A 27,812-nucleotide genomic window follows, 5' to 3' on the forward strand; every position below is an offset into this window, starting at 1 on the left:
ATCTTAAAGCTGGAGGAAGATGGTCTTCTATTATCAGAAGATGGGACTTTAATTTTCTGTGAGCTAAAAGCTGGGAGTAGATGGGCTGGCATTCATTCCTACCACAGGACAGTGCTGTCCTGTTCGGCTTCTATCAACTTGTCACTTAGTAGACTACTAATCTTCAGCTTTGCTGATGCAAAAATATTATATCTCTTTACAAGTGTTTCTTATGAAGCAGAAGTAAAGACAGATCAGAGTAACTGAAGAGTTTTGATTTTTTAAAATCAAAGTGCAATTGTTGGATGGGTCTGTTCTAGTAGCTGAAGCAAGCAGAAATCCATTTTGCATCTAACACATTCTCATCTAATCACATCTGCATAACCCTTCTTGACCTCTCTCACAAGTTTGTTTCAACTGCAAGGTTTATGGGCTTTCTCATCAATCATAGCTTTTTCTCCCCATCTCTCTTTGTTCTGTTTAACTTCCAGCCTGTATAAAAGAAATGTTTTGAAAAAATTCAAAGTTTGCTAACTTCCTGACATATAACGTTTTAGATTTTTGTAGTAATTGCCCTGCAGGAACTTTTGGATTCAGTTTCATAAGTAACCTCTGTTTACAGGAAAATTCCTTGAGTTACATGCAGAAAGACTATGTGCAAGAACTCAAGTCAGAAAAGAGCTTGTCCTCATTCCCTGCTTTTACTGAATTCACCAAAATGTGATCTGACACTATCAGCAGAACCTGGCACACTATCTCCTATGTCTGTTTTTCTCAGGCCTCATAAGGTCCAATACCAAGGAAACACAACTAAACAAGGTAGTATTAGATGAAAATGCATGCAAATGCTAAATTCCAAAGATGGACTAGAGCAGTAATAGTACCCTGTAGCCTAAGCTGTGGAAAAATACCTGCCATAATGTAAGTGAACCTTCTCAGGACAGAGAATACTCTCCCCTTTGAAAATATTTCCAACTTCAAGCCCTAGGTTGAAGCAGGTTAGAAAATTAAAATGTTTCTCTTGAACAAAGCAGCAGCAGTCTCATTTCTACTTTACCTCCAGAGTAGACAATGCCATGCTGCAAAGGGCCTGTGTAGGTACCAATCTTTAGCTTGCCAGTAACCTGCACAGAAAGAGAAACTCACTTTAATAAATGTGCAAGTCTTTGAGTCAACTCAAGTTAGTAAAATTCTTTGATAAAATCACCCAGTTCAAGACCACTTGTTACATGGTTCAGATGCAAAAGCACAGCTGATGTCTGACTCCTCCCAATGTAAATCTTGATTCATCTTATTTTGCTTGCTGTCCCCTGGATCCTAAGCTGATGAAAGGCAGCACAACACAATGGCTGCCTGTAACATCAAGCAAGAAGATACTAGCAGTACAGCAAAACTACACAACTGGTGCCCTCTGCCCTCAACACACACTCTTGATTCACAGGCATTTGTGCCGTACAAAAGCAGGTAAATTACTCTGACAGAAATTAGTTTCCTACAATTAGTTTCATGACTTCTAGTGGAAACATAGATTTGAGTTGGCCTCTGTAGTGTCTGTTTCCAAAATTTTATTTCATTTTACCTGCACTCTGTTAAGACATTCAAACTTGATAAAACACTAATAAAGCTAATACATTAAATACAAACAAAACCACAACAATAACCAGGAAAAACAGTTTGTGACACAAGGCTCACTTGAATAAACTGGCTTTTCCCTGCTGACAAAAGAATAGAAAAGGAATAAACCTAGCCCACAACAGCAGGGAGTTCCACTACCTGGGATTGGCCACTAAAAAGGCTCTCTCTTGTGCTATTAACACACCCATCTCTGAAGGCAGCAGCCTTTAGAGAAAGGTCTCTTCAGAAAATCCTAAGAACCAGGCAGGCTCATATAGAACAGCATGGCATTTCAGGCAGACTTGTCCAAAGCAAAACTGAGTTCTGATGTCTGCCTGGAAACAGGCCAAGAGCTAGTGAAGTTCCAGTAACAAGGGGGTTGCATGCACCTTGTAATCAGTTCCAGTCGACAGTCTGGCCATAGCATACCAGGACCAGATGATGTTTCTGAACAGTTTTCAAACGAAGCCCAATGTAGTGCAGGTTAGATTCAAAACTGGACGTAGGTTGTGACCATGGCCTGAACAGACATTGCTAGGAACTGGCTTAGTTAGCACACTAACCTCCGCTGTGCAAATACACGCCTGCCCACTGCTGAAGCCAGAGCATTCAGGTTTAGGGCCTAGTCCCTAAGTACACCCAAAGTGCAAGCCTCAGTGTAATTCCATCCAGCAGAGATCAAATCCCTACTCTCTAACTTGTCCTTTAACTAACAAGAAGCATCTGCCTTGTTTGTTTGGCTTCATCCACTGCATTACCAACATCAGGCCCCAACTTAGTATGAGAACAGCTTTCAGTGGAAAGGAGAACTGGAGTTGGGTGCCATCACCATACTGATAGCATCAGACCACACATCTCCAATCCCTCACAGCAGTTTCACATGCATGTTCAAAAGCATGTGGAATAAGTTTAAACCCTTAGGCACACAAGAGGTGAACAGTCATGGCACTGAATGGAAATCCCACAGCAACACCTTTTGAGATCACTCATCCAAGGAAGACCAGAGTAACCATATAACAGTGCTTTCAAGTCCCAACTCAGATGGACACCTCAGAAGGATACTATGGTTGATGGTATTGAAAGCTGACAGAAGATCCAACAAAACCAAATGGGACATTCTCCCCCTGTCCAATTCTTCATGTGGATTGTCTGCCAAGGCAACCAAAGCGGTTTCTGTCCCATAACCAGGCCTGAAGCCAGACATAAATGTATCTTGATATTCTATATCATCTTGAACTGAAAAGCCTCCATATGCACTGGCACCTTGCCCAAGAACGGAATACTGAGGACTGGTCAGAAATTATCCAATAGCATGGACTTCAGGGAAGTTTGTCTTCCTTTCTCTTCCTAAAATATAGATCTTGCAACTGTTTCTTTTAGGCAAGATGAAACCACACTCTGCTGTAAAAGGGTATTCACGAAGGCAGGTTACCTACAACTGCTGTTCTTCAATTGGTCATGTGCGCATTCACACATATGGGTTCTGCATGTGTGTGGAGCATCTCTTTTGGAAGTTTCTATAGCTGATAATGTTTTTGGCTACATCCCTCCCCCTGGCACCAACGTATGCATGAATGTATGGCTGTCGGTATTACAACAGACTATACCATAATTTCCTCCAAGCAGATCTAACCATGCATTCTATATAGAACTCACCGTATCCACTTGCCTCAAGACTGTACCTTCCCCAAAGAAAAGAGGTTTGCGTGCATCCACAAGGATGAGGTCGAAGTATGACTGCCACGGCCGATGAGAACTGCCAGGCTAGGAAACAAGCAAAAAAACCCCAAAAACTATCAAACAAAAGCATAGCTCTTGATTGATATTGGATCAAGAAATGCTAATCCTTCATATTGGTACTGGCTAATTCTGCTTCTGCCATAGTGATAACTGTGCTTGATATATAGCCTGGTAAGGCTATTACAAGAAATGAAGGTATCAATTACAGAATTACCAGATTATCAAGATCCCTGTAATCTTCAGGACTGTTAGCTGCTGACAAATTTTTGCTTCAAGAAGCATGGATACCCACAAACAAGTCTATATTTAAGATTTTTCACTTGACACTCAAAGGCAGACAACTGTCCAGGCATTGATCAGTCCTTATAATGTTTTGCAAACGATCCACAGGCCTCTCACAGGGACTGCCACTAAGGAGGACAATAAGGAAGCAGTTTCTGTATTCACAGTACACTGCTTTGGGTTTCTAACAGACACCTAGTTAAATGAAACAATAGAGCCTTAATAGTGAAGAGTACAGCAGTCCATTTACTTGAAACCAACATTTATTACATGTTAAAACATTTGGGCAGTTCTGTTAATCACATACCCACTAATGTAGGATGAGTGACAATTCCTTCTAAGCTATTTACCTTCAAGCTGCTACTCATGATATTCAGATATAGGCAGGTACACAACTCACCAGAGGCAAGAAATACCTCTAATAAGAATATAGCAATTCCTTTTTCCTACGTCTAGTGACCTCTAAAAACTGCTTTATTGGGTATATGAAGATTTGCTTAAATTATTTCCACCCGTCATGCACTAACAAATCTAAAGCACTTGACAGCATGCTTCTTGAGGCTGGCTTTTACAAATGCAAAATTCAATACTTCCCATGCTTTATGAATCCCCATGAACTAGAATTTAATCATATTCTGCACTTATTTAGTAAGGTTTAATTTATGTCATCTGATACAACCCTTATCACCCACCTTCGGTCCATGTGGAAAATCAAACAGATACTTCATAATTTTCTGAAAGGCAAATTAGAAGCATAACTTAAAATCCATATTACTCATCTAAATTATATTCATGGAGTTCTCATTTGTATTAGTTAAATGTAGACAATATTTCTATGATGTTTCTTCTAAATGAGAGTAAAATTAAGAACAGCTGTTGTGACTATTAAACTGTAATTCTAAAACCCTGCATTACTACAGTATTCACAAGATTTCCACGACCACACAAGTGTTTTCATTCTCTGACTTGTATAGCACAAAGCAATAAAAGACCTTTTAAAAATTTCATTCATAATATTAAATAATCTATGAATCAACAAATAAGCTGCCCTAAAAACATTTTGAACAAAAACAAAGATGTCTGTCTATGAAACAACTAGCTTACTTAACATTGTACAAATACTCATGCAAAATAAAAGTCTTAAGTAGGGGTGCAGACTCTTTGCAGCTAAAAGACTGAATTCTGGAGAACTTGGCAGACAAATTCCATTGGTGGATATGGCTGAAGGAAAAAGGATCAGGGCCAATAAAACAAAAGCACCAGCATAAATTAGCTTAAAGCCCTTACTGCCAGTAACTATGTCTTACGAGAGGCATCCCACTCTTTCAAAAACTACAGAAAAACTTCAGTGCATAGGGGAATATCATAGAGCCAGGGGATGTGGACATGGCCTCTGGGGAATTGCAGAGGGCTAAGCTGGGACCTCAAGACAGGCAGAGATCACAAACTACAACTTAGTCACTACGTGCATTTCAACCATTCCAATCTTTTTCAGGGGCTTTACACAATTAGTTTTCTTACTCCTGTATCAGTGTGGAGGAAAGAAAATAAGAGAATTGAGAAATACCACATTTCTTCTCAACACTGCAATCATGTAGACTAATTCTATGTACTTGGTATGTAAATAGCAAGTTCTAGTACATTTGTTAGAGCTCACTGACAAGCAAGTGCTTATAGAATGAAAGAGTAACTTCCCATTTCGCTGGATAAGGGAAAATTCTGTATTCATATGGGGTCTCCTAATATGCTTTCTGCAAAGAGGTAAGTGGGGAAGAAGTATACCAGTCCACATAAAGTATTATTCAGGAGGAAAATAAAGCCTTTGAGGCTTACTTTCAATTGTTCAAATGCATTTTATTTGAAGGGCATTGTACATTTTGTGACAATTGTATCACGGTCTTTCAAAAATGTTTATTCCTCACATATATGCATATATTTCCCCCCTCTTCTTCAGTACTACAAGGCATCTATTAAATTAGCAATCATCCTTGGAGAAGAATGTAGGAGCCTGAAGCTCGTACTTCCATAACAGTGAACTATATCAAAGCCCTGAGGTTAAGTGCAAAACTTCATCTATGATAAAGATCAAAATGCACAGGACATTATCAATAATAAATATGATGAAGAAAGCAGATTCACATATGCTAGGAGTACTTACATCAGTGTATTTATAATCACTGTTCGTAGCAAGAAACACCTTTCCCACCTCATTCATTCGGCTCAACAGCAAAGGCAGCTTTCCCTAAAATGGCAAATGTTTACATAAAGTCTGATTCTTAAGCAACCACTTTTAGATCCCCTTCAACTGTCCCAGCTGTGATGGCAATGTGCACACTGCTGCTTTGAATACTGCAAAATGTGTGTGTGTGTGTGTGTGTGTGTGTGTGTGTTTACGTTGACTAAAATGCCTTTTGAAGCCCTACCTGCCTCAGGTATGAACCACTGAAACTCGTGTCCGGTTTCTGGGCATATAGCATAGTTCAATTCAGATAACAGCATCCATCTCTGCATCATACACACTTATACTCTGTTATGACTTGGACAATTTAAGTGATGGATAACATTTAGAATGGCTCCTGGCAAACTTTTATAAAAGTTTTATAAATCACATTATACTTTGTCCTAAATTCCTGTTCAAAAACATCTCTTGTAACATTGTCAAACTAAAATGTCAAGTGACATCATAATATGTGGCTGGAAACCTGTTAATTTTTAAATGGGCAGCTTCAATCAGCAAGGAATATTTCCTGATTAATTTTAGAATAACACTGACACTTAATTTTTTACTTTGAATTGGATATTTTAATTATGCTGCACAAAAAGGGCACTGCTATTCACTTACAGCACATCAAAGGAATGCCTTCAAGGAAAGAGGTAAGGCACAATCGGCACTTTGCCCACCTCGGGATACCAACACACTTTGTCTACCATCTACTATGATATTCTTTGTCTCACTATCATTTCTTATATTTGAGGGGGGGAACCTACAACTTTTGAGGGTAGAGTGCTTAAAGTTCCACTAACAAGAAGCAGGATAAAGAAAAAATACTGAGGCATTCCCCATCAACGCATTGTGCATTCCCCACAAGGCAAGATTTGTGGGAAAAATACTAAACACCAGCAACTAACTGCACATAACTTTGTTGTACTTTTCTGAATGAGTGGTCCTGACCAGTCTATCTTGTATTTATTATTTTAGCTGGCTGAGAAGTTCTTCATAAGGTTGCACAAAATAAATCATTTATGGATACTTACATCTTTCACCACATACTTTTCCAGATTCTCAACTGTCTTCTCCTTGAGAGATCCCTGAAAAAACAGGGGAAGGCTTATGAAATTGTAGAAGCAATGATGCCTAGCACACATCTTATTCAGGTTTCATATTAGTGTCACCTTCCATACTGTCATCATGTTGAAGAAAGTAGTAAAATAACATCTGAATCAGTGACACTAGAGACAGAAAGTCTTTTGCAGAGTTTCATATGCCAAGAAATTGGCTCAAGGGCCTGGGGCACATTCTTGATAGGATAAACAAATATGGGACAACATGCCATTCAAGTGGTGAAATTTAATATTTTCTGGGGGTAAATATAGGTGAAATGAATCACACTGAAAAAACTCAACACACATGACACAGCTCAAGTGCTGAAGTTAAGGAGCAGAGCTAACCCTGAGGAGTACTTGGGCCATAGCTCAGAGAAAAAGCAGATACATTGCTTGCAGACGAGTCCAGATTTGGTCCCCAAGACCTGCAAATAGGGCAGGAAAAACTCCTGCCTAAAACCTTGAAGAAAACTGCTAGACATTGGTTTCTTTGCCCAAATGAAGGGTATATGACCAGCTCTTCCCTTGTAGCTTAGGGTTGCTAATTGAGACTTTATTTATATCCTGCCTTTTTTCCTTTCAAGGAGTTCAAGTTAGCTAACAAATTCTCTTTCTCAGTCTTATCTTCACAACAACCCCGTGAGGTAGGTTGGGGTCTGTGACTAGCCCAAAATCACCCAGTGAGCCCCATGGCTGAGTTGGGACTAGAATCCAGATATGAGTCCCAGTCCCACATTCTTAACAGCTACACCACAGTGCCACTTGAAGCTCAGAATGTCTGAGTGGCACAGAGTGCCTTGCTGGCAGCCCAGTTATACCCCTTTCTAGACAGAGATAGTTTGGTATCAGTAATTTACCATCAAGTAATCTCCAAAACAGATTATTGCAATGTGATCTACGTGGGGTTGCCCTTAAATACTGTTTAAAAGCTGCAACCCGTGCCAAACACAGCAACTAGACTAAGAACTGGGCACAGACAGTCCAAAATACAACACCAATTCCAGCACACTTACATTTCCTACTTTTATGCTTTTGTGTGCCACTCAAGATGCCAGTTTTAACCTGTAAAGTTCTGCACAGCTTGGGACTAAAATACTTGACACCAATTGCAATCAACTTGGACACTAAACTGAGCATCTTGGACTTTCTTCCAAATTTAACCTCTGAGAGAGGCTTGATCAGTGGCAACAAAGAGGGATACCTTTTCAAGAGTGACTCTTCAAATATGTAATAAGCTTTGCACTGAGGTCTGCCTGCCATCAACTCTACTATCCTTTTGGTGTCATGGTTAAGATTGCTCTCTGTACCAAGGCATTTAATGCCTCTAAACAGTACATAAGGGGAGGGGGCTTATATCAACTGCTTAGCAAATATTGCTGTTTTAATCCATCTTCATTGTTTAAGTTGTTTATATTTGGTTTTTAAATTGCAGTGAAATGTTATGCTGTTTTTAATTGTTATCTGCATTTTATAAGTTGTTGCAAACTGGGCTAGATTGACCAATGGTCTGACTGAGCATAAGGCACTTTTCCTATGTTTCTATGAGCAAAAGCAAGAAACTGGGGGGCAGAAGTTAAGGGGGAAGAGGAGGAGACACGTATTAAGTCCTTCTTTTCAATCATATGGATCACTTGTTTTAACATTTAGCCACAGAGTGGCAAAACAAATTCAACTGTTCTCAAATGACAGCATAATTAATTTAAAACTCAGAAAGAGCTTTTGAATTAAACAGCAATCCAAAATTACAAAGTATCAATCACCTTATAGTGGACCCAATCCACAGCATCTCTTACATCTTGGAACATACTCCTGAAGGACATGAAAAGGTCCCCATCTTTAAATCCTGTTTCACAACTTTAAAAGAAAAAAACAAAGAATAGTAGTGTTACATATAAGAGAGAAGAAGCCAATAAGGAGACCGCATAAGATCCAAGAAAATAGAACTAATATTGGCAATCCAACAAGTAGACCTAATCTTGCTCACATGCTTCACTTTAGTTCACTAATAGGTATCTTGTGTTTCTAACTGCTAAATGTTCATATTAAGTTAGTGATTTTTTTCACCTAATCATCACTCCATGGATCCTGTGAACCCTGCAGGGCTTAATCAAACTGTGGCAAAACTACTCACAGTGAAGATCTGCACTGATTTCTACATAGCTGCATTGAGAAAAAATGGCCAAAGAATGGATTCTCAGATTTCATATAATCAAGATATATACTCACCTCGAATACCTATCACAGGTAGTAAAAAAATCAACTAGACAAGCCAACAAGTAGGTCTCTGCAAGAAAGCATAAGCAGGTACTAAAACCAAGGCAAAACAATATACTAAAAATGAAGAATATGAAAAAAAGTGTATATAATGAATTTAAGCCAAAAGGACATTTCTAATTTTACCATTTTGAAATGAACAGCAATATATCTCAGTGGTTCTCAACCTTTCCTTCACCACGGATCTCCTTTAAATGCTTTTTGTGGCTGTGAACCACCAAGACTTAACTCAGGATTTAAAGCAATAAATTGCATCAAATATTTATTTCAATTTTCTCATGGAGGGCCTTCAAATTTGGAGAGAAGGGGAAATAAGTTAATCTGTTAATGCACACACTCCTATTATATTATCTTTATTGCAATGATTCCATACAAATTTCAAATAATAGTATCCTGCTTTGAACAGGATGTACCCTCATCAACATCATCAGTTTCTTTATGTTTTAAATTCAGCCAACAATCCATTCTCAGGCTAAATAGAAATGTGCTGTCATGAAATCCACTGCAGCAATATCAGAATACCACCTTAACAAACAATAACCAAATGGTTAGCAAATTGAAGACAATTATGAAATCAGTCGAAGTGCTCATTCACACTGACAATGACTGACTCAGCTTTCTCTGTCCTGCTGTCTCTGACTGTCTGTGCAATAGCAAGAAATGTCATGTGCTTTCTTTCTGCCACTCAAAGTTAATTCACTTGCATGTTCTCAGGGTGTGCAGAAATACCAAGTGCAGCTATTTTCCATCAGACAGCTACTCTCATAGCCAAATTATACCTTTGATAGTTTTTAATTGAAGCAATAGGTTAAAAAAGCCAAGTTTTACAAAACAAGCATGGAAAATTAAGATTTTGTTCTATTTCCCATCCCCTCTTGTTTTCATTTGTTCATTCAGATTTAACTGCAAAAAACCTAACATTTCTTCAAGCCTTTGTGGTACCCCTATGATGACATCCACCCCCCCCCCCGGGGTTCGCAGACCACATGCTGAGAACCACTGATATATCTGCTAGCCCTCATTGCACACCTCCCCATTGCCCTCATTTTAGGATCTTACCTGGTAAGTTGAACAGTGTGTTTAAAATATAAAACCTGTCAGTGTCATCCCTCTGAATGAATTTATTGGGGTACTGCTCTCGTATCTCTGGCCTAAAAATATAAGAGACAAAGGGATATGTCAATTAATTATGTCAAATCATAACAATTTATCTAAATATCTGTGTTAATTCCAATAAAGAAGCAGTAAGAGCTGTAATTAGGCCAAATTTCATCTTATACAATAGTACTATCCAAATCAGTATCAACACCTAAATAAATATGGTTCCAGTTCCCTTTTGACTAAAACTTTATGTGATACTTCATAAAAATTTTACCTATAGATGGAAATCTACTCTTTTCAGTTCATGTTTACTTTCCCAACAGGAAACTGTAGTTAACAAACCATTATTTCTTCCTCAAAACAGGGTCTGTGGTGGGTGGTGGGACAGGAAGTGTTTTTTATAATTTTTTATTTTAAATATTTAACAATACAAATATAAAACTACATCATAAAAATAAGGAGAAAAACTACACAAAATACAAAAAACCCCTATAAAAACAACTAGTTTGCCCCTTCACTGGGACTATGGCTATATAATATTTATTCCTTCATTTCTTTCTTCTTTACTTCTACTTCTAACTTTTCATTCTTTCAGGAGGGCCCTCTTCCATCCAAAATTGCACTGAATTGACCAAATGTTTAATACCCTACCCTTTTATTAATACATGTTCAATAAAAAAACACCCATATATCATTAGGATCATTCTTATTTATCATCCCTTTTTTCCAGCTTAATCCCACACGTCAACTTATCATTAACAGGTATTTTCCAAATTTTTTTATACCATTTAATTAACTTGAGATCCCATTTCTTCTTCCACTTCTTTGCTGTTATCGGTTTTGCTGCTGTTACCAAATGTGTTATTATTTAATGCTCCATTTCCTTTCATAAAATATTAACCGTATTTTGGGATCTGCTTCAATTTTTAAGTTCAATACAGTGTTACCTTGTAGTTCAAACAACTCTAACTTCGAATGATCCAGAGTTCGAACATTAGAGTTGAGATAAAATCGCTCCTCAGTTCAAACAATGCTTCTAAGTTTCAACTGCAAGCAAGTTAAAAAAATGTGGTAGCAGCGAAAACGTCATTGGTTGTACGCCTAAGTCAGAAAAAAGGCTTGATGTCCTGAATCGTTTCATCTTGAATCAATTCCTCTTGACTTAACATTGAGGCAGCTATGACAGTGCTGGGGTAAGTGTATTCAAAGTAAGCAGCAGTATTTTGAGGGGGATTAATGGCAATGTGACTTTTATCTTAATAATTTTTTAAATTTAAAAATTCACTGTATTTTTAATCACACTTTGTATATAACCTTGAACTTAATTTGTTTCAGAAAACAAATGATGTGCAAGTTTTTGATGCTCAAGTTTATTTGATGCTCAAGTTTACTGAAATGGGTATTGTTTAGGGTTTGGGAACAGATTAATTCACTTTCTATTATTTCTAATGGGAAGAACTGCTTTGGTCTTCAAATGAATCAGCGTTCCAACGGTTTCTTGAAATGAATTAAGTTCAAAGTATGAGGCACCACTGTATCTTATTAATTTCCATAAAAACCATTATCCAAAATTTCTTAATATTTTCACAATCCCACTACATATGGAAATAGGTACCGATTTTTTTTGCCCACATCTCCAACATAAATTAGAGTATTTATTATCCATATAGAATAATTTTACCGGTTGCCAGGTACCATTTCCATATTAATTTATAAAGGAAGGGTTATTTTAACTAAGACAGCTAAAACAGAACCAGACCTATCTGTATTTGTTCAACCTTAAGGTAGTTGCTTTAATCAGGTTTCCAAAGTCATTCAAATTTAATAGACTACACGAAGTATTTATTATTCCAGTTTACAACCAAGGCATTAAGAAAAGATGAGCATGAGGATTTGGAAATATTTGTACTGTAGGGATTCCTACAGGCGACCAATATCCTGCTGTTATTCATGTTTATTCAGAAGCTCCATCAAATGCAATAGAATGCCCTTCCAGTTGCTCATAGGGATTGCAACTGATCTTAAGTGACTGACTATATTCACAGTACTTACCCCCTCATGAAGTTAAAGCCATGTGCACACACTAGGATGTTTCCGTAGGCATCAACTTTCAGCAGATTTCCATAGAGGGAATCAAATACCAGGCCTCTATTAATAAAAATGAATGAAAAGCATAAAATGATATCAGCATTGTATACTGAGCACTGATGAACAGCAAGACTTTGAAAGATAGTCTGTTGGAATGGCATACCTGAAACAGTTCTACCACGTTCTGTCCAAACTAGAATCTGACCCTAAGGAAGACACTTTGCTGACAGAGTCCCATTGAACTTTTGTTAAGCTGCAGAGGAAAAAATAGTCTGCATTGCCTGGTTTAAGTGTACAATTGATCTAATAATTAGTTCACTTATCTTAACAGAGATGCTTCTGCAGCCAAGGCAGCAACTTTGGAAATCTTTGTTTCCACTTTTAGTACACTACAGTTTCATATACAGCGTACAGTTTAGTACACTATAGTTTTTCTATGATTAGTTTTTACAAACCAACTTCATAAACCATGGTTTGACTCTGGCTTCTTTACTAAGCAGCATTACTGTTAACCAAAATTTGTCATCGGTCCTACTCCCAGCCACAAAAAAGGGCAGAGGAACAGTGAGCATGGAAGCCTAAGGCTCACCAAAACTCATGCATGTTGCACTTAACCATAGTTTAGTGGGACATGCAATACATCCAATATGCGTGCAACACTTTGAATGGACTAAAACACTATATAAATGCTAAAAACTTTGAACCAAACTTCAGAAGGTTATTAGCCAATGGCTTATGAGAAGCCACTTTGTTATAATGAAGAGTAAAGCCAGAATAGACACACTGTGACAGAACAGAGGACTGTATTCAACTTACAGAAAGGATGTTTCATTTAAATTGTTATTGAGGAACACAGAAGAGGGGTACAACATTCTCCTCCTGTCCACTGTTTACCTCCTGCAGCATTTTTCCTCAAGTTTCTTCTTGACTAAGTTCAGGTACTGGAGTGAACTCAACTAACAAAAAATACGTGAGGAAAGGAGAAGCAGGGAAGTTGGTGCAGTGTTCAATGGGGCTACACAATCTCTCTGGTTCATTTGTGTTCGCAGATCCCACCATTTGTGTAACTATGAGGTGTGGGGGGGGCGACACACATACAAAACACTTGATTTCAGATTAGGACAGATCAACTGAGTTCCACTGACCTATCTGTTCTGGAAACAAGGTTTTTGGCTAATTTTATTTTCAGAAGTGTCAAAACCCTGTTGCATGAATTTTGGGTCTTGCCAGGTACATTGGCAAGTAAGGATACTATTCTAAATGTGAGGTACAGAGAGGGATCCGTGGCCTTCCATTATGGACCACAAGACATTTCTGCACCCTTTTCACGTGCAGTTAAATCTTTCAATCATCCTTTCTCTTTTCACTTCTCTGTCTGTCAAGGTTGTTCTGTGGCTGCCTCCTTGGAAAAAAACCTTTCTGTGTCACATGCCCCTTTAATGCTTTGTTTTCACTGGTTCATGATGTGATGTTGTTCCGTGGTGAATTAATTAACCCCATGGTTTACCAGTCCCCACTCTACATCCTAAGCTGTTACTTGGAAGGTGGCAGTACATGGAGCGTTGCATGGTATGAAAAGCTTCACATTTAGGTAAGTGAAGCTAAAAATTAAAGAGAGAGAGGGAAGAAAATGGTACTAGGAAACTGTTCTTTGGCATTCATCCTATGTCTGTGGTACTGTGGTGTTTGGCCCTGATTACTGGGGGTTAGCCAAACTATTAACTCCAAATACCATTTTTTTTTCATTATTGAATCTGTAATTCCCTTATAAGCAAGGAAAAATCCAAGCCAAGCCAGTTTGGAAACTCCCTTAAAAGCTTATCAGATTAAAAACTATAGGGCTTTGAGTTTGTGCAGGTGAGCCACCTGCATCCAGGTTATCCAGGCAGTGGTGGTATAAGAATTTCACAATGAACACACCCACACACACCTACACACACGTGTGTGTGTATTCCTTAACCATATTCTACTATATCACTGCTAAATCTCATAAATGTTTGCAGTGGCTTAGTAAAATGTAAGTACACACCATTGGGGAAAACAAATTTGGGCAAGTAACAATATAATGACCTAAGTGGTCCTGCTATTGTTTTTCATCACTGCTCACTGACTAAGGTTTTATCCACCTGATTATATTTGCAGTGTTACCAAATTCACAGTGATTGACTATCTCATGGTTATGTGGGAAAGGAAGCATTTGGAAAAATACAGTAACTGTTTACAAATTTTGCCAAAGTCTCCAAGAATGGTATCTCAAATTAAATAAATGGATTAGGCTTAATAAAGGTACCAAAATAGAAACATAAAAAATGTGCTGTTAATCATTTTGCATTCTTTTTAAGCTCGTACTAAATGCACCAGTTCATTTTTCAGACATGCTTTGATTGCAAACATTGCTCAAAATCCATGAGGGGAATGGAATCTTCCACGCATGCACTAGGGTTTCCAGGGGCTCATTCCTAAAAAAGATTCCTTAGGCTGGCCAGTGAACTATTCCCAAAACTCAGAAAGACTGGAAAAGAAACCTCTGACAAAACATGAAGGGCTCCTGCACGGGTTGAGAGACTTATGTTTTGGAAATCTTTGTTCATGCAAGGAAGCACCTAAGGAGGTCTATAGTTTACATGATTCTTTTGAGTAGCCCTGCAAACGATTAAATTTTATCATTATCTAACTGAAAAACTGGCCAAAAGCATCACCTGCATGTTGATTTAGTTTTTTCTATTGTTCACTCCCCCAGTATACTTATCAGTTGTTTTTTTTAAATGGCAGTATCTGCAGATAGATAAAGCTAAATGTGCAAGAGCTCCATACAATTTAGTGTGCTTTACAAACCACCAACAAGCTTAAAATGCTACAAACCAACGCCCCCCCCCCCCCCGCAGTCTGTAGCAAGCACAGACATTTTTTGATACGTTACAGTCATTTACCTGGTAGGGAATGTAGGGTCATAGACAAAACTAAGCAGCTCTTGAGGGTATCCAATTGAAACTAACCGTTCAACTGTCAGGTCAAACCCAAGGGACTCATACTCTGGGGATTTATACACTGAGATAAGATGAGAAACTTCAGGTTAGAAAATATACAGAAACAGATACAACATTTAAGCAAGGCATAAAATGTATTTTTTACCATTGTCCTTTACCTTTATAGACAATTTGTGACGTAAAGTTGTGACTGAGTTATGAAGCTTCAGTAGTGATCTGCCAACTTTACAAAAGTTTGTCTTTCCAGCAATTCATCAAATGAAATATTTATTATTTATTTATTTAAAGCGTTTATATACCATTTGATTAGCATAATGCTTTCAAAACAATATCAACTAGATACTCAAGGGAAATACATTCCCAGGTACATCACTACCCTTCAACCCAAATTACCTCTACATACATTTTTTATTTTTATACACATATATTTTTTAAAAGCCTTAAAGTTATACATCTTGTTGAAACGCAAACTATAATTAGATTATATATCAAATATGTAATCAAGAGACATTTAGAAGAATAACAAAGGGGCAGTGTGATCCTATGGCTGTTTAACAACATCTAGATAGCTATAATTTTTTTCAAAGAACCCACTACAAGGCCAGATAATTCACAGTAGCTGCATCTCCAAGGTTGAGCAACCTCAGAGACAGGCCTCTGGGAACAGGGTGGAGAGGAGACTGGCGTAAGGTATCCTGGTGGTATCACAGCCCCCTTCCCCCTACTCTAAGATGCAACACTTAGATGAAACTGGATGTTGGATTGCATCCAGACTGGACTGTACTCTAAACTGCCTTTCACTAAAAGACTAGTTGTCAAGTTAGCTTATGATATATTAATAAAACAGGTGAGGTTTCCATTCTGCACCAAAATATTAAATTCTGTTATAATAGTAATTCATTTAATATACTTTACTTTCCTAATATTTAACCTAGATCCTTCTGTAAATACCCACTTTTTATTCCATTCTCAACCACAAAAGATTTCCATTCTCTTCTATTTTACAGTTTAGAAATTTTATCTTTTAAATCTTTATCTTGATAGCATTATATGTTCTCTATTTTCTTTGGGTATTCTGCAGTTATTACACGAATTGCTGGGGTCCAGTTTTCCTAGAAACATCTTAAGTTGTAAACCAGTTCTCAAAGATGATACATCTATTTAATGTTCCCAGAAGTGGTACATAAAGTTTCATAAACTGCATCCCCACCATGTCACATGGCAAACCACCTCTAACATGTGATTCTGCAAGAGAGTTCACTGCTCAAAAGAAAAAAAAGAAATCCATAAAGTATGCCAGCCATAGTGACCGATACTGAGCATAAATCCTCATCGCTTAAATAATCCTAAATTACTATTCACTCCTTTTATCTTGCATGTAAAGCTCTGAATAGTAACTACCATTGCATTTTCCTTCCTACTACATTCTGTAAACTGAGTCCCACATTTAATGCATTACTCTTTGATACTTCTTAGCAATATTACCATCTCTCCAATTATGCTATGTTCTGCATAGCATCTCTACCTTAGCCTTATTGACTGAGTTTGCACACCAAGATAATGCATGATGAATAAATAACTACAACAGGATATCATCTGATTCTGGTGGCTTTTCATGGGGTGGCTTTTTGGGGGGGGGCAGTGAAAAGCCATGCTGATAGCCTTTAGCTTGGACTCATTGGAGATTCAGGATGATTTCCAAAGATAGAGAGCACTGGGAAGTGTCAGTTCAGCATTTAAAACACACAGAATTACCTTGCTAGGAGGGAGAGCTAGTGCCCACCTCCTTTTGGAGCACCCACCTTTATGGGGGTGTTTTTTTCCCATATGCCAGTGCATTTTAATTGACAGCTGGGCACTTGACTGCTACTCCTCCTTACTCTGTTACCATTTGACAGCTGCAACTAACAAGACAACAGACCAAGCAAGATTGCATGTAAAAGGCAAAAGAGTGTATTTGCACAACTCCCCTCTACCATAAGAAAAAAAATGCATGCCTTTCAGGTGATGAAAAACATAAAAGTATAAGACCAATTCTGCTTTTTGAAGTTAGGAAAATATGCAAAAAGGGGGAATCATGACTGGACTGGCAGCACAACTGGTACAGTGACAATTGGTTCAGTGATTGGGGAGGTAAGATGGGTTGTGCCATAAGGGGCACTGGGATGCCACCTGGATGACTGAGGGAGAATGGGAGGAAAAAAGCGCGTCTAATTTTCTGTTAGGCACTCTGAAAGTTGTTCTGTAAACAACCCAGAACTGTAGTATTTTAAAAACTGGTTGCTGTGCCATGTGAATTAGCCCATTGATAAGTAAAATTACTTATCATTTTAAGTTACTTGACATTATAAGGCCATCCTATTTAATGCACAGAAAACATCACACATTATCCAACTCCAATGATACAAGAAGAGGTCATGTAACCTATTCTGAAACCCAGAGATTTAAATACTGGCAGACACTACTCCAGAGATGGAAAGACCACAGACGTGTATCACACAGATCATGAAGAATGGTTAACAGATTAGAAAGCTAATTACTTGTCAGAAACACTAAATGTCATCAAATTAATCTAATACATGCTTTGTGGGAAACATACACTAAATTCACAATCATACTGGACATATAATAAAGCTGGACACCGGCTTATCTAGACTAAGCTCTTTTCAGAAGCCTATATGGAAAAGCCTTTATTTAAACTGAGGAACCTATGGAAAATGAGGAATCATAATGTTTAAGAAATTAATGCATGAAAGCATCTCCACTGGGCAGAGAAATTGCTCATTAATGGTGCCTGCCTAATGAAAGCAATGGCATGCCAATCCCACATATGCACTAGAGATTCAAACAGGATAAGCAGCTTTTAAATGTTAGGCACCCATATCTAGCATAGCACAAGCAAGCACTTCTGGCAGCCTGCATATGCTGACAAAATTTCAAGTAATACGACAAATGGATGATGCCAACGGATATTTTGTTTATTTATTTTTCAATTTATATCCTGTCTTTTTCCTACAAAAAGCTCAAGGCAGCTTATATCTCCTCCTCCATCTTATCCCCACAACAACAACCCTGTGAAGTAGGTTGGGCTGAGAATCTGTGACTGGCCCAAAGTCACCCAGTTGCTCCATGGCTGAGCAGGGACTAGAACCCAGATCGTCTGAGTCCCAGTCCCTTGCTCTTAACCACTACACCACACTGGCTCCCACCATATTGGTCCTCAGTACTTTCAGTCTGCATAAGACAGAGGAACATGCATTGTGTAAATTACCTGGAAGACTGTTAGTATCCTGGCCCAATATAGGAAGAACTAAATAAGCCTGGGTGGAATTAGGAAAGCCTTGAGCCATCCATAATTAGTTCCCACGTGTCTTTTACAAGGTACCCCATCAGAACCATAAGTTCTGGGCATATCATTGCATGTCATCGAAGGCACTGATTTGTTTCACTAACTAGAACATATTTAAGTAAGATTAAAGACTCATGAAACCTAGGATAGTATGGTGCTTTCTGTATTATGAACCTGTAATTACAGTTTGGAGTAACTAGACATTCCAACAGAAGATAATTACAAAGTACAATGAGTCAACAGAAAGGCAAATATAAATAGATTGTGGGATCTTTATAGGTTATAGCTGTGCAAGCTATTTTACAATTGTTTTCTTTCCTTCTTTTTAGAGTTTTGTCGACATTTTACAATAAAATTTTACAATGAAAATTAATTTAAAGATCCCTCTAAAAGTTTGCAGGTATTATGAACAAGGATTGTGCCCACTTTGCAGGTAATATGAACAAGGATTGTGCCCACAGGGCCTACTTCTTTTTAAAGGTTATATAGTATGTATGGATGACTGCATAAGCCCAAGGCACTCCTCTCTCTGCATAATAGATACATCCAGGCAGTATTTGAAAGGGCTTCCTTCAAACCCCTTTTCAAAACCCAATTTGTCAACATTTTTGGCATAATTCTATAGTTCTTACCTGCAGCAAAACAAGGTACACTCTATCCTTCCTTTATTTATCCTCCCTCTACTGTTCTCCCCTCCCTTCATTCCCACTACTAAGTCAAATCTTACATTGTGATCTTTTTGGGGTAGGATCTATCTTTTTGATGTTATTCTGTAAAGTATCATGCATATATTAGTATATATCTATGTTTAAAGATATCTTATGCTTACAACCATTATCATTGCAATACACTGGCCTACCATACAGGACTTTAAGAACTGATGTAATAATGTGTGTAAAGTTCATCAAGCATTTAGTATAGCATTAGTTCTAGGGCAGGGGCACGCAACCTTTTTGGAATGTGCAAACATTTGCCATTTTGAGAAATTGACCAGGACACCACCACATTGAGTGCCCTTGTCTAGATAAATATTTCAGTTATTATTTAATATAACTATAGTACTCAAATGCACTTTTAAAATGCAACAGCAGCCCTCCCCCCAAAACAATTTTCCATAAAGTTTGAAACACACTTGAGAAAATCTGTTAGGACCAACAACCCAAGAACTTCAAGACTGAATCAGAATCTAGGGAGACATTTCACAATACCCATCCAAGCAATGTATCTGAATTTACTGCAGACATTATATTCTTTTAAATGACACTAAAATGGTAGTTTTGTGGTAAAATGGATTCTTATTGATTACTAGTTCTGACACCAGATAAAATTTTCTCAAAGTAAAAATTCAGAACCACTCTGTGACCACTCTTGACATTGTAAATTCGCAAAAGTTATTACCCTGGAGGAAAACATACTACCTTGCTGGGAGCCCTTTCACAAAAGCTGTAGTAATTCTCTTATTAGGAAGGTTATTATGTTTGGAGCCTATATCCTCTATACACAATCTGGCTAGGTTCACACATCACAGCAAATTATGAGTGTAGACAGGGTTTATTATATCCATATCCTACCTTTTCTCCTGCTCTGGAACTCACAGTAGCTACATGCAGTTCCCAAGTGGTCTCCTCCCCAAGCTCAGGCTAGCCCTATACCTGAGTAGCTTACCACACAACAGAGAGATGGTAAGGATAATCCTCTTCCAAATGCCACTGAAGATCAATTTCTCTAGTGGAAGGTACTTTAAGCTGACCGTCTAGATCAAGTCCCTAAGCTAGTATAGTATCTTTAAGGTACTGATCACCAAAGAAGCAAAAAGTGTGAAGAGACTGGAGAGCCCCTCTATTACATCCTCCATAACAAATGAAAAGCTTTGGTGTTGTCCAAGAAAAAGACCTTCTAGAGTGATAAAAGTGTAGCACTCTTTGGATATCCAACATATCAAATGTAATTTCTAAAGGCAAACTGAAGACTAAATATTATACAAGAAGGACAATGGACTGATGAGGGGAGAAACCATCTTTGGCAGAAAGCTAATGTCAAGGCATACAACTACCAAATTCCTGTGAAAGATCATGTGTGGTTTATCTATTTGCAAAGAACAAAAAAGCAGAGACATCACCCTGCCAACAAAAGAGCGTATAGTCAAGACTATGGTTTTCCCAGTTGCAATGTATGGCTGTGAAAGCTGGCCATAAGGAAGGCTGAGTGCCAAAGGATTGAGGCCTTTGAATTGCGGTGCTGGAGGAGACTCCTGCGACTGATCAAACTGGTCAGTCCTAGAGGAGACCAACCCTGACTGCTCTTTAGAAGGCCAGATCCTGAAGATGAAACTCAAATACTTTGGCCACCTAATGAGAAGGAAGGACTCCCTGGAGAAGAGCCTACTGCTGGGAACAATAGATGGCAAAAGAAGAAGGGTACAGCAGAGGATGAGGTGGCTAGGTGGAGTCACTGAAGCAGTTGGTGTGAGCTTAAGTGGACTCCGGGGGATGGTGGAGGACAGGAAGGCCTGGAGGAATGTTGTCCATGGGGTCACGATGGGTCGAACAGGACTTCATGACTAACAACAACAACAAAAGAACAAAGTTTGCTGCTGTGACAAGCCAGAGTTTTACCAGTTAAGAATGCTACTTTTCAGGAAAGAAACATAAGGTTCTTGTGAGCTTACTACTGTTAGGGGCTCAAATGATTTCAAAATCAGCACCTTGAGCAGAACCAACAAGCTCCATTACGGAACTCATGCCTTACAGGTGGAGTCAAGTTTCTCACTTCTGAGAAATTGTATCATGAGGTGGATGATGTGAGAAAATGGATGATTTCTGAAAGAAAACCCACTGTGTAGAAATGTCTGTCAAGTAAATACATGACAATTTTTAAAAATGGTTCTTCATTAAAGAGAAAAAGCAAAAATGTAAGTATATGCTGGACAGAACATAATACTGGATCAAAACTGAGACAATGCAAAAGTATAAATGTTTTTCCATTTTGTTCATAGAATAACCTGGTTGATGGTCTTCTTGTCACATCCACAAGATGTCAAAGGAGACAAGGGATTCTCGGTATGAGTCGTCTTAGCCTCCACGTCACTATCTTACAAGTTGAAAAATATAGGTAACAAATACATTTACCATCCCATGTAAGCAGAATCGTTGCAGGAGGAAGACAGAGGTAGTCACCTCTGAACTGAAGGAATGAAGGGGCAAATCATACCTGTGTCTTGGCCACCACAGGTTTACTAGAATACGGTTGGTTTACTATTGTAAGCACTCAGGAGCAGTGAGAAGGGAAGAAACAAGTAAAACAGACTTGGAGACCTGGAATGTATCTCCAGACAATCCTTCCACTTTTCTGTAGAATTATCTTGCAAGCTGGAAGACACAGCAAATGTTGGAAGACACAGCAAACAGATCCATGAGCCAAAAAGGGGATTGTCAAGCTACCATTCATGGGAGATCTAGCAAGTCCTGCTTAGCAGGTGTGTTGCAACACTGTCCATGCCAACTATTTAATTTGAATGGCAGTATGGCATTTGACTTAATCACCCAGTACTGGTTATACAACTTCAAGTCAAACAAGTAGAGAGAACTGTTCGTCCCCTTGTTTATTTAAGTAGTGTACCACTGTGGTGTTGTCTGAGACTAATTGTAAATGATGATTCCAAAGTTGGGATCTGAAGCTTGTAGGGCTCTCCAGACTGTCAGGAGTTTGAAGTAGCTGATATAGAAGGCAGTTGATGTAGATGGAAGGTAGAAGTATGATTCCAAATACTCTGTGTTGCCACAGTTCCACAATGAGCACTACAACCTAGCACAAAAGCATCTGCTAAGACTTTCAAGGGGGATGGTAATCTGAATGGGATCCCTGTGCTTATACTGCATCCATCCACCCAACACTTGAGGAAGGCTAAGATCCCAGTTGGCAGCTGAAAAAATGACCCCTGGACACTTTGGAAGACTCTGAACCTGAGCTGTGGAAACTTAACTAGTGCTAGCATTAGATCTACAAGTTGTTGGATCATGAGGGTACTGGGAATACATATATTTAAGTGCCATCAAAATCTGGATCTCTTTTGAGGCAGATAAGCACAACCAGAGCCAGCATCTAGACACCAGTGTATTAAAAGGTGTGGAGGAAATGAAAGTTTATTTTTTGAAGTTATTTATTTATTTTATTTATTAAAACATTTCTAAGTTAATGTAAAGTCCCCAGATTTGTAAAAGATTAATGATGGTATTGATGACTTGATTCAACCCATCCCTTGTGGGTGCCACTAGGAACTAGCTGTGAGCATATGGGCATAACTTTATGCTCTGGACACAGATATGGGCACAGATTATGGCTATACACTTTGTAAATACTCTTGAGGCTTTTGTAAGTTCAAATAGAGAAAATTTGTATGCATCAGCTCCAACCACAAACCTCAGGCAACACAGGTAACTGTCCTCAATTACAATGTGAAAATAAGCATCCTTGAGGTCAATTACAATAAACCAATCTGGGGAAGAATTTCATATAAGGTCACCACCCAAAATTTCTTGAGGATAATGTATGAATACTATGGTTGAAATCTTCCATTGCTCTGAGACACAAAAAAGTAACAGAAGTAGAAACCTTTCTCAGTGTTGTAGAACTCACTTGATTGCACCTTTTTAAAGAAGCTTATCTATTTCCAATTTCAGTGCTACTGAAGGTGCTGTGATACAGGCGCCTATAAAGGAAGGGTGTAAAATTCAACCCAGTAGCCCCTTTATATAACTGAGAGAACCCAAAGTCTAATGATATGGCAGCCCACACAAGGTGGAAAAGGGAAAGCCTAAAGTTGAAGACAGGGGTACAGGCAGGAGGATGAAGATGAATGTGGAAGTCAAAGTTGATGTTTTGCATAATGGTCCTTCTTCCTGAAAAAAGTGTAGGTCTTGCAGGTTAGTACTGGAGTTTTAGCAGAGAACTGAAATTGATGTTACCAGTCTCCTACAGCTGGAGCATGGAGTTTCGTGGAACTTCTGTCATTGACAATACTGAACAAATGGATCTGCATTGGATCTATCTTCCTAACCATGATTTGAGCATTTTACATCCAGGCCATGGTATCATTAGTACCTGTGTTAACTAATCTATATCTGTCAAATGGGAGGCTTGCAGCAGACCAGCAGAATGAAGCCAGGCATGCCTACAAAATGGAATGACTCTCACCGATGACTTGGCATCACAACCCACGTAATAGATGGCTATATTAACTTGCTGCCTGAACAGTTTCATAATTTCAGTTTGAAAAATCTGTGCAAGCTTCTGCCAATATTCTGGCAAGTGGTCATACAGTTATCCCATCCCCCCCCCCACAGAAAAAGCTGGTACTTCACCATTATGAACTTGTAATTTGAAACTCTCAAATTCCCCTTTTGCAGCAGATGAGTAAATATATCTTCACATGAAGTTAAGTTGCCTGACCAACATATTGACTAGGGAAGAGTGAATGTTGTAAGACGAGTTCTGAGACTCCACAATTACTGAATTCAGCTGTGGATATCTACCTCTTTGCCTCTCTAGCCATTTGATGTCAGGGACTGTTAACACAGAGACTGTTATCTTCCATGATTGTTATAGAATGGTTGAAAAGAACAATATGGCTACTGTTGTTGCTACCTCTGTGGATCTATCAAAAACTGGATCTTTGAGCTTTGGTTCTGGTTGCTGAGTTTCTAAACTCAGGGACTGGGCCACACTTGATCAGAAAAAATGGCCCATGTCCTCAGATTGCAAGGCTGGGTCTTATGTACTCATTGCTGTATCTAAGGAAGAGATGGAAAGCAGTACACATGAAGAAAGGAGTGAATTAAAGTGGTAGTCTTCTCCCAACAAATGGAGTGAACTGCTCTGTGAGGCAAGAGATATAATGGTGACTAAGCATTGTATAGAAGTCGAGAGGAACTCAGCCTGCAATGGCTGTGGCCTTGGTTCATGTAGTGCTGGCTCAAGAATTCATACAGACCTATGGTGGAGGCATCAAGGTATCCCAGTATGGAGTACAACAGGGTCAATTGATAACTTAGTAAAAACATTGATATGGACAGAAATGATCATATTCTCATCTCTTCAGCCAGCTATCCCAATAATAATGCCTGGGGTGAGGGGGTGGGGAACCATTCTGAGTGTTGGTCACAATCCAAAGCTAGCCATTGGAAACATTCCTGAGATCAACACACCAATGATCTGTTCCTAGGAAAATAAAGAGGACATACCTCCAATGACTCTTCTCAGTGCTGCTACCTGTGATATGAATCTGGGTGCTATGGGGGAAGGGGGTAAATCTATCTCCCTTTGCAGTGGAGGCAAGCAACACTCGATCACTTTGGCAGCATTCTCAATAGCAAAAGACTTGAAGCCAAGGTAGCTTTTAGCATGCAAAGTTCACCTAATAGTGTTGTAGTGGAATTGTACCACCAGTACTGCTGTTTCCAATACCTTTCCCAATAACACTAGTGGTACAACTGGCGCTCGCTCGCTCGCTCTCTCTCTCTCTCTGTGTGTGTGTGTGTGTGTGTGTGTGTGTGTGTAGAAACTGAAAAGTGTTTGAAGATTTCACTTCCTTTGTTTTTCCACCAAGAAGAGTATAAAACTCTGGCCAGGGGTAGGCAGCCTATGATTGGTGTGTACTGCTGAGATGAAGTAGCTGATTTTTCCAGCTCTAGGGATTGAGAAGCTGTGGATGGAACCTGAATGAAAAGCTTCTAGGGTTTTGTTTTGTTGTTTTGTTTTTGGCCAAAGGGCAGGCACAGTCTATTTTGTTCAGCGTATCCATTCATGATGCCTGTATGTTGTTGTTCCAGTGGCTATCACTTCAAAGAATCAGGCCCAAACAGAAGACTGCAGTTTCTGTATCTGGGGGAAGTGGTGGTGGGAATGACTTTTCTGGTATACAGAAATATATAGCTGCTTGTAAATTAGACGAAAATTTAATTTACTCAAAAACAGCTGTAAACTTCTGGGCACACTCAGTTTCCTCAAGGAATTACAGGGAGTTAAGTCTAAAAGTGTGTGTGGGAGTTAGATTGACCAAATAAGGTCACTAACAGTTTAGTCTTGCTTTGAAGCAGTCGCATCAGTTCCCAGGCCATTTCCAGACTCAATTTCAAGTGTTTAAAGTCTGAAATGGCTCAGACTTTCAAGAACTGCCTTCCTCCTACACAAATCTACTCAGGTCCTAGTCTTGTATGAATTCCTTTCCATCTGACGTGAAAGAGGTAGTGATCTAGAACAGGGCCATCTCTGATGTGCTATGCCATTTTGGGGAATGGTATTCATTCACCTGGCACCAAGTTTTATCTATGTAACCACCCAGGGTTTTGTTAAGCTATGTTTTAAAACGCTTTTCTGTTTGCTTTTTTCTTTTACTGCATTGTCTTGTTCCTGCAAACAGTTCTGGAAAGTTATTAGGTATGAAAACAAGATATAATTATCTAAAACAATCAAACAGTATCTTGGAATGAGGATGAAGACTGAGAATACACATTTCACAGTACACACTAAACAATCCTAATATCTTCCCAGAAGCTTTATGGTTTTAAGAGCTCCAATATATTTGAAGAGAGACATATCCATCGTGATTATGATCAGAGCAAAAAGAAAAATGAAAAAGAAAATTTCCCAGCATTTTGCAATTAACAGTATCATGTTGTACAATATCAATATCCCAGTTGTTTACCTTTTTCTCCCACCACGACAAAGAACTATACTAAATCTCTCATCGTGTCTCAAGCATATTATGTAAAAGGTTCCTTTTTGGTATAAAAGGACCATGGGGAATAAGTCTGCCATTTCAGAGAAAGCACGACAAATATGGCATAGTAGGTCATGTGCTGTGTTTATTATTAGAAGCTTGATATTGTGCTACAGCAACTGGCAGTGCTGGGATCTGGTCCCTCATTCCAAGAGAAACTATTCTATATTTCATCAATGTGCTCCAAGTATGCCTCAATGTTCTTGTTTGATGATCTCTCAGCTCCTAAGATATTCAAATTTGTTCATTTTTCAAATATTGATGATTAATGTAGAGAAATAGCTGCATTTTTGCAGACATTTCCTATATCATGTTAGTGGGCCACTTGAGTAAGCACTGAGTTGTGCAGATAACAGCTGAAACTGGACTACAAGGACGGAAATAGATTATAAAGGTTGTGCTTGCTTACTGTGACGTATCCCCAAGATAAGTTTTCCTTTAATTAGACAACTGGGAATGGAGCTGGAATTCACAGGGTCCATATTCCTTTCTGACAACACTCTATACCACAGAGCACTTTAGATAAATCAGGATGAGCTACAAGCTCCTGACATTTTCTTGTAAGCTGTGCAAGTGGTCATTTGGGTAATATGAGCTTACAAACAAGTAATGTACTTAAGACTGCCAGCAGAACATTTAGGTACTGAAATAGGAGCATCATAGTTGAAAAAGCACCTATACCATTCATCAATATACAGGTAAAACATATGGTTTAGTGCTGATGTATAAGTTCATAAATTACTAGTATTAGGAAAATTGTTTACTATGGAATAATTGCAAATCTTTTGTAATATTAAGATTCAACAGGCAGCAAGATGTTGCCATGCATAATCTGTTGTGCAGTGAGACAAAATTATGCAGTTACCCTTACATGCAAACCCTTCAGATAATTTTAACACAGCTGCAAAGACCACAAAGCTACCAAGGGATGTACTAAGATACTATAGCTAATGAAACAAATGGGGCAAATGGGGGTTTGCAGGGAGTGATGAATTGACAAATGGGTCAAAGCTTTGAACACACGAACAAGTTTACAGCATTCACAATTTTTGTTGGCAGTGACTGCAATAAAAATGTACTATGTTCTAATCTACATTAGCTCTCAAAAGAGGGTGGGCTACTTCATAAAGTATGCATGTCACAAGACAAGCCAATATGCACAGGAAGCTATATAATTAAGGTACAGGATACCCATGCATGCTATTGTTACCTTTGCTGCCAAAACAGGTACTGTAGCCATTTTTATAGCTTTTCTGAAAAGAAGAAAAAAAAAATCTGCAGCCGCTCCAGCTAGTGC

At 38.6% G+C, this 27,812-nt stretch overlaps 1 protein-coding gene across 6 annotated transcripts in view; it reads right to left on the reverse strand.

Moving 5' to 3' along the window:
• Positions 1 to 27,812, reverse strand: part of NT5C2 (5'-nucleotidase, cytosolic II) — a 94,219-nt gene that overhangs the window by 16,251 nt on the left and 50,156 nt on the right. For 5 of the 6 annotated variants that reach the window (XM_044437855.1, XM_044437845.1, XM_044437874.1 and 2 more), the window contains 10 exons: positions 15,333 to 15,450; positions 12,367 to 12,462; positions 10,273 to 10,364; positions 9,166 to 9,223; positions 8,700 to 8,793; positions 6,871 to 6,924; positions 5,774 to 5,857; positions 4,308 to 4,349; positions 3,250 to 3,357; positions 1,037 to 1,103 (listed from right to left, as the gene is read on the reverse strand). In XM_044437855.1, the coding sequence (XP_044293790.1) occupies positions 1,037 to 1,103; positions 3,250 to 3,357; positions 4,308 to 4,349; positions 5,774 to 5,857; positions 6,871 to 6,924; positions 8,700 to 8,793; positions 9,166 to 9,223; positions 10,273 to 10,364; positions 12,367 to 12,462; positions 15,333 to 15,450 (813 nt within the window). Of the gene's footprint in view, positions 1 to 1,036; positions 1,104 to 3,249; positions 3,358 to 4,307; positions 4,350 to 5,773; positions 5,858 to 6,870; positions 6,925 to 8,699; positions 8,794 to 9,165; positions 9,224 to 10,272; positions 10,365 to 12,366; positions 12,463 to 12,565; positions 12,656 to 15,332; positions 15,451 to 27,812 lie in introns of all 6 variants that reach the window. The other variant, XM_044437892.1, reaches the window with a different exon arrangement.

This window comes from Varanus komodoensis, unplaced genomic scaffold, assembly GCF_004798865.1.
Source record: "Varanus komodoensis strain SLA01 unplaced genomic scaffold, ASM479886v1 scaffold1, whole genome shotgun sequence".
Taxonomy (NCBI): Eukaryota; Metazoa; Chordata; class Lepidosauria; order Squamata; family Varanidae; genus Varanus; species Varanus komodoensis.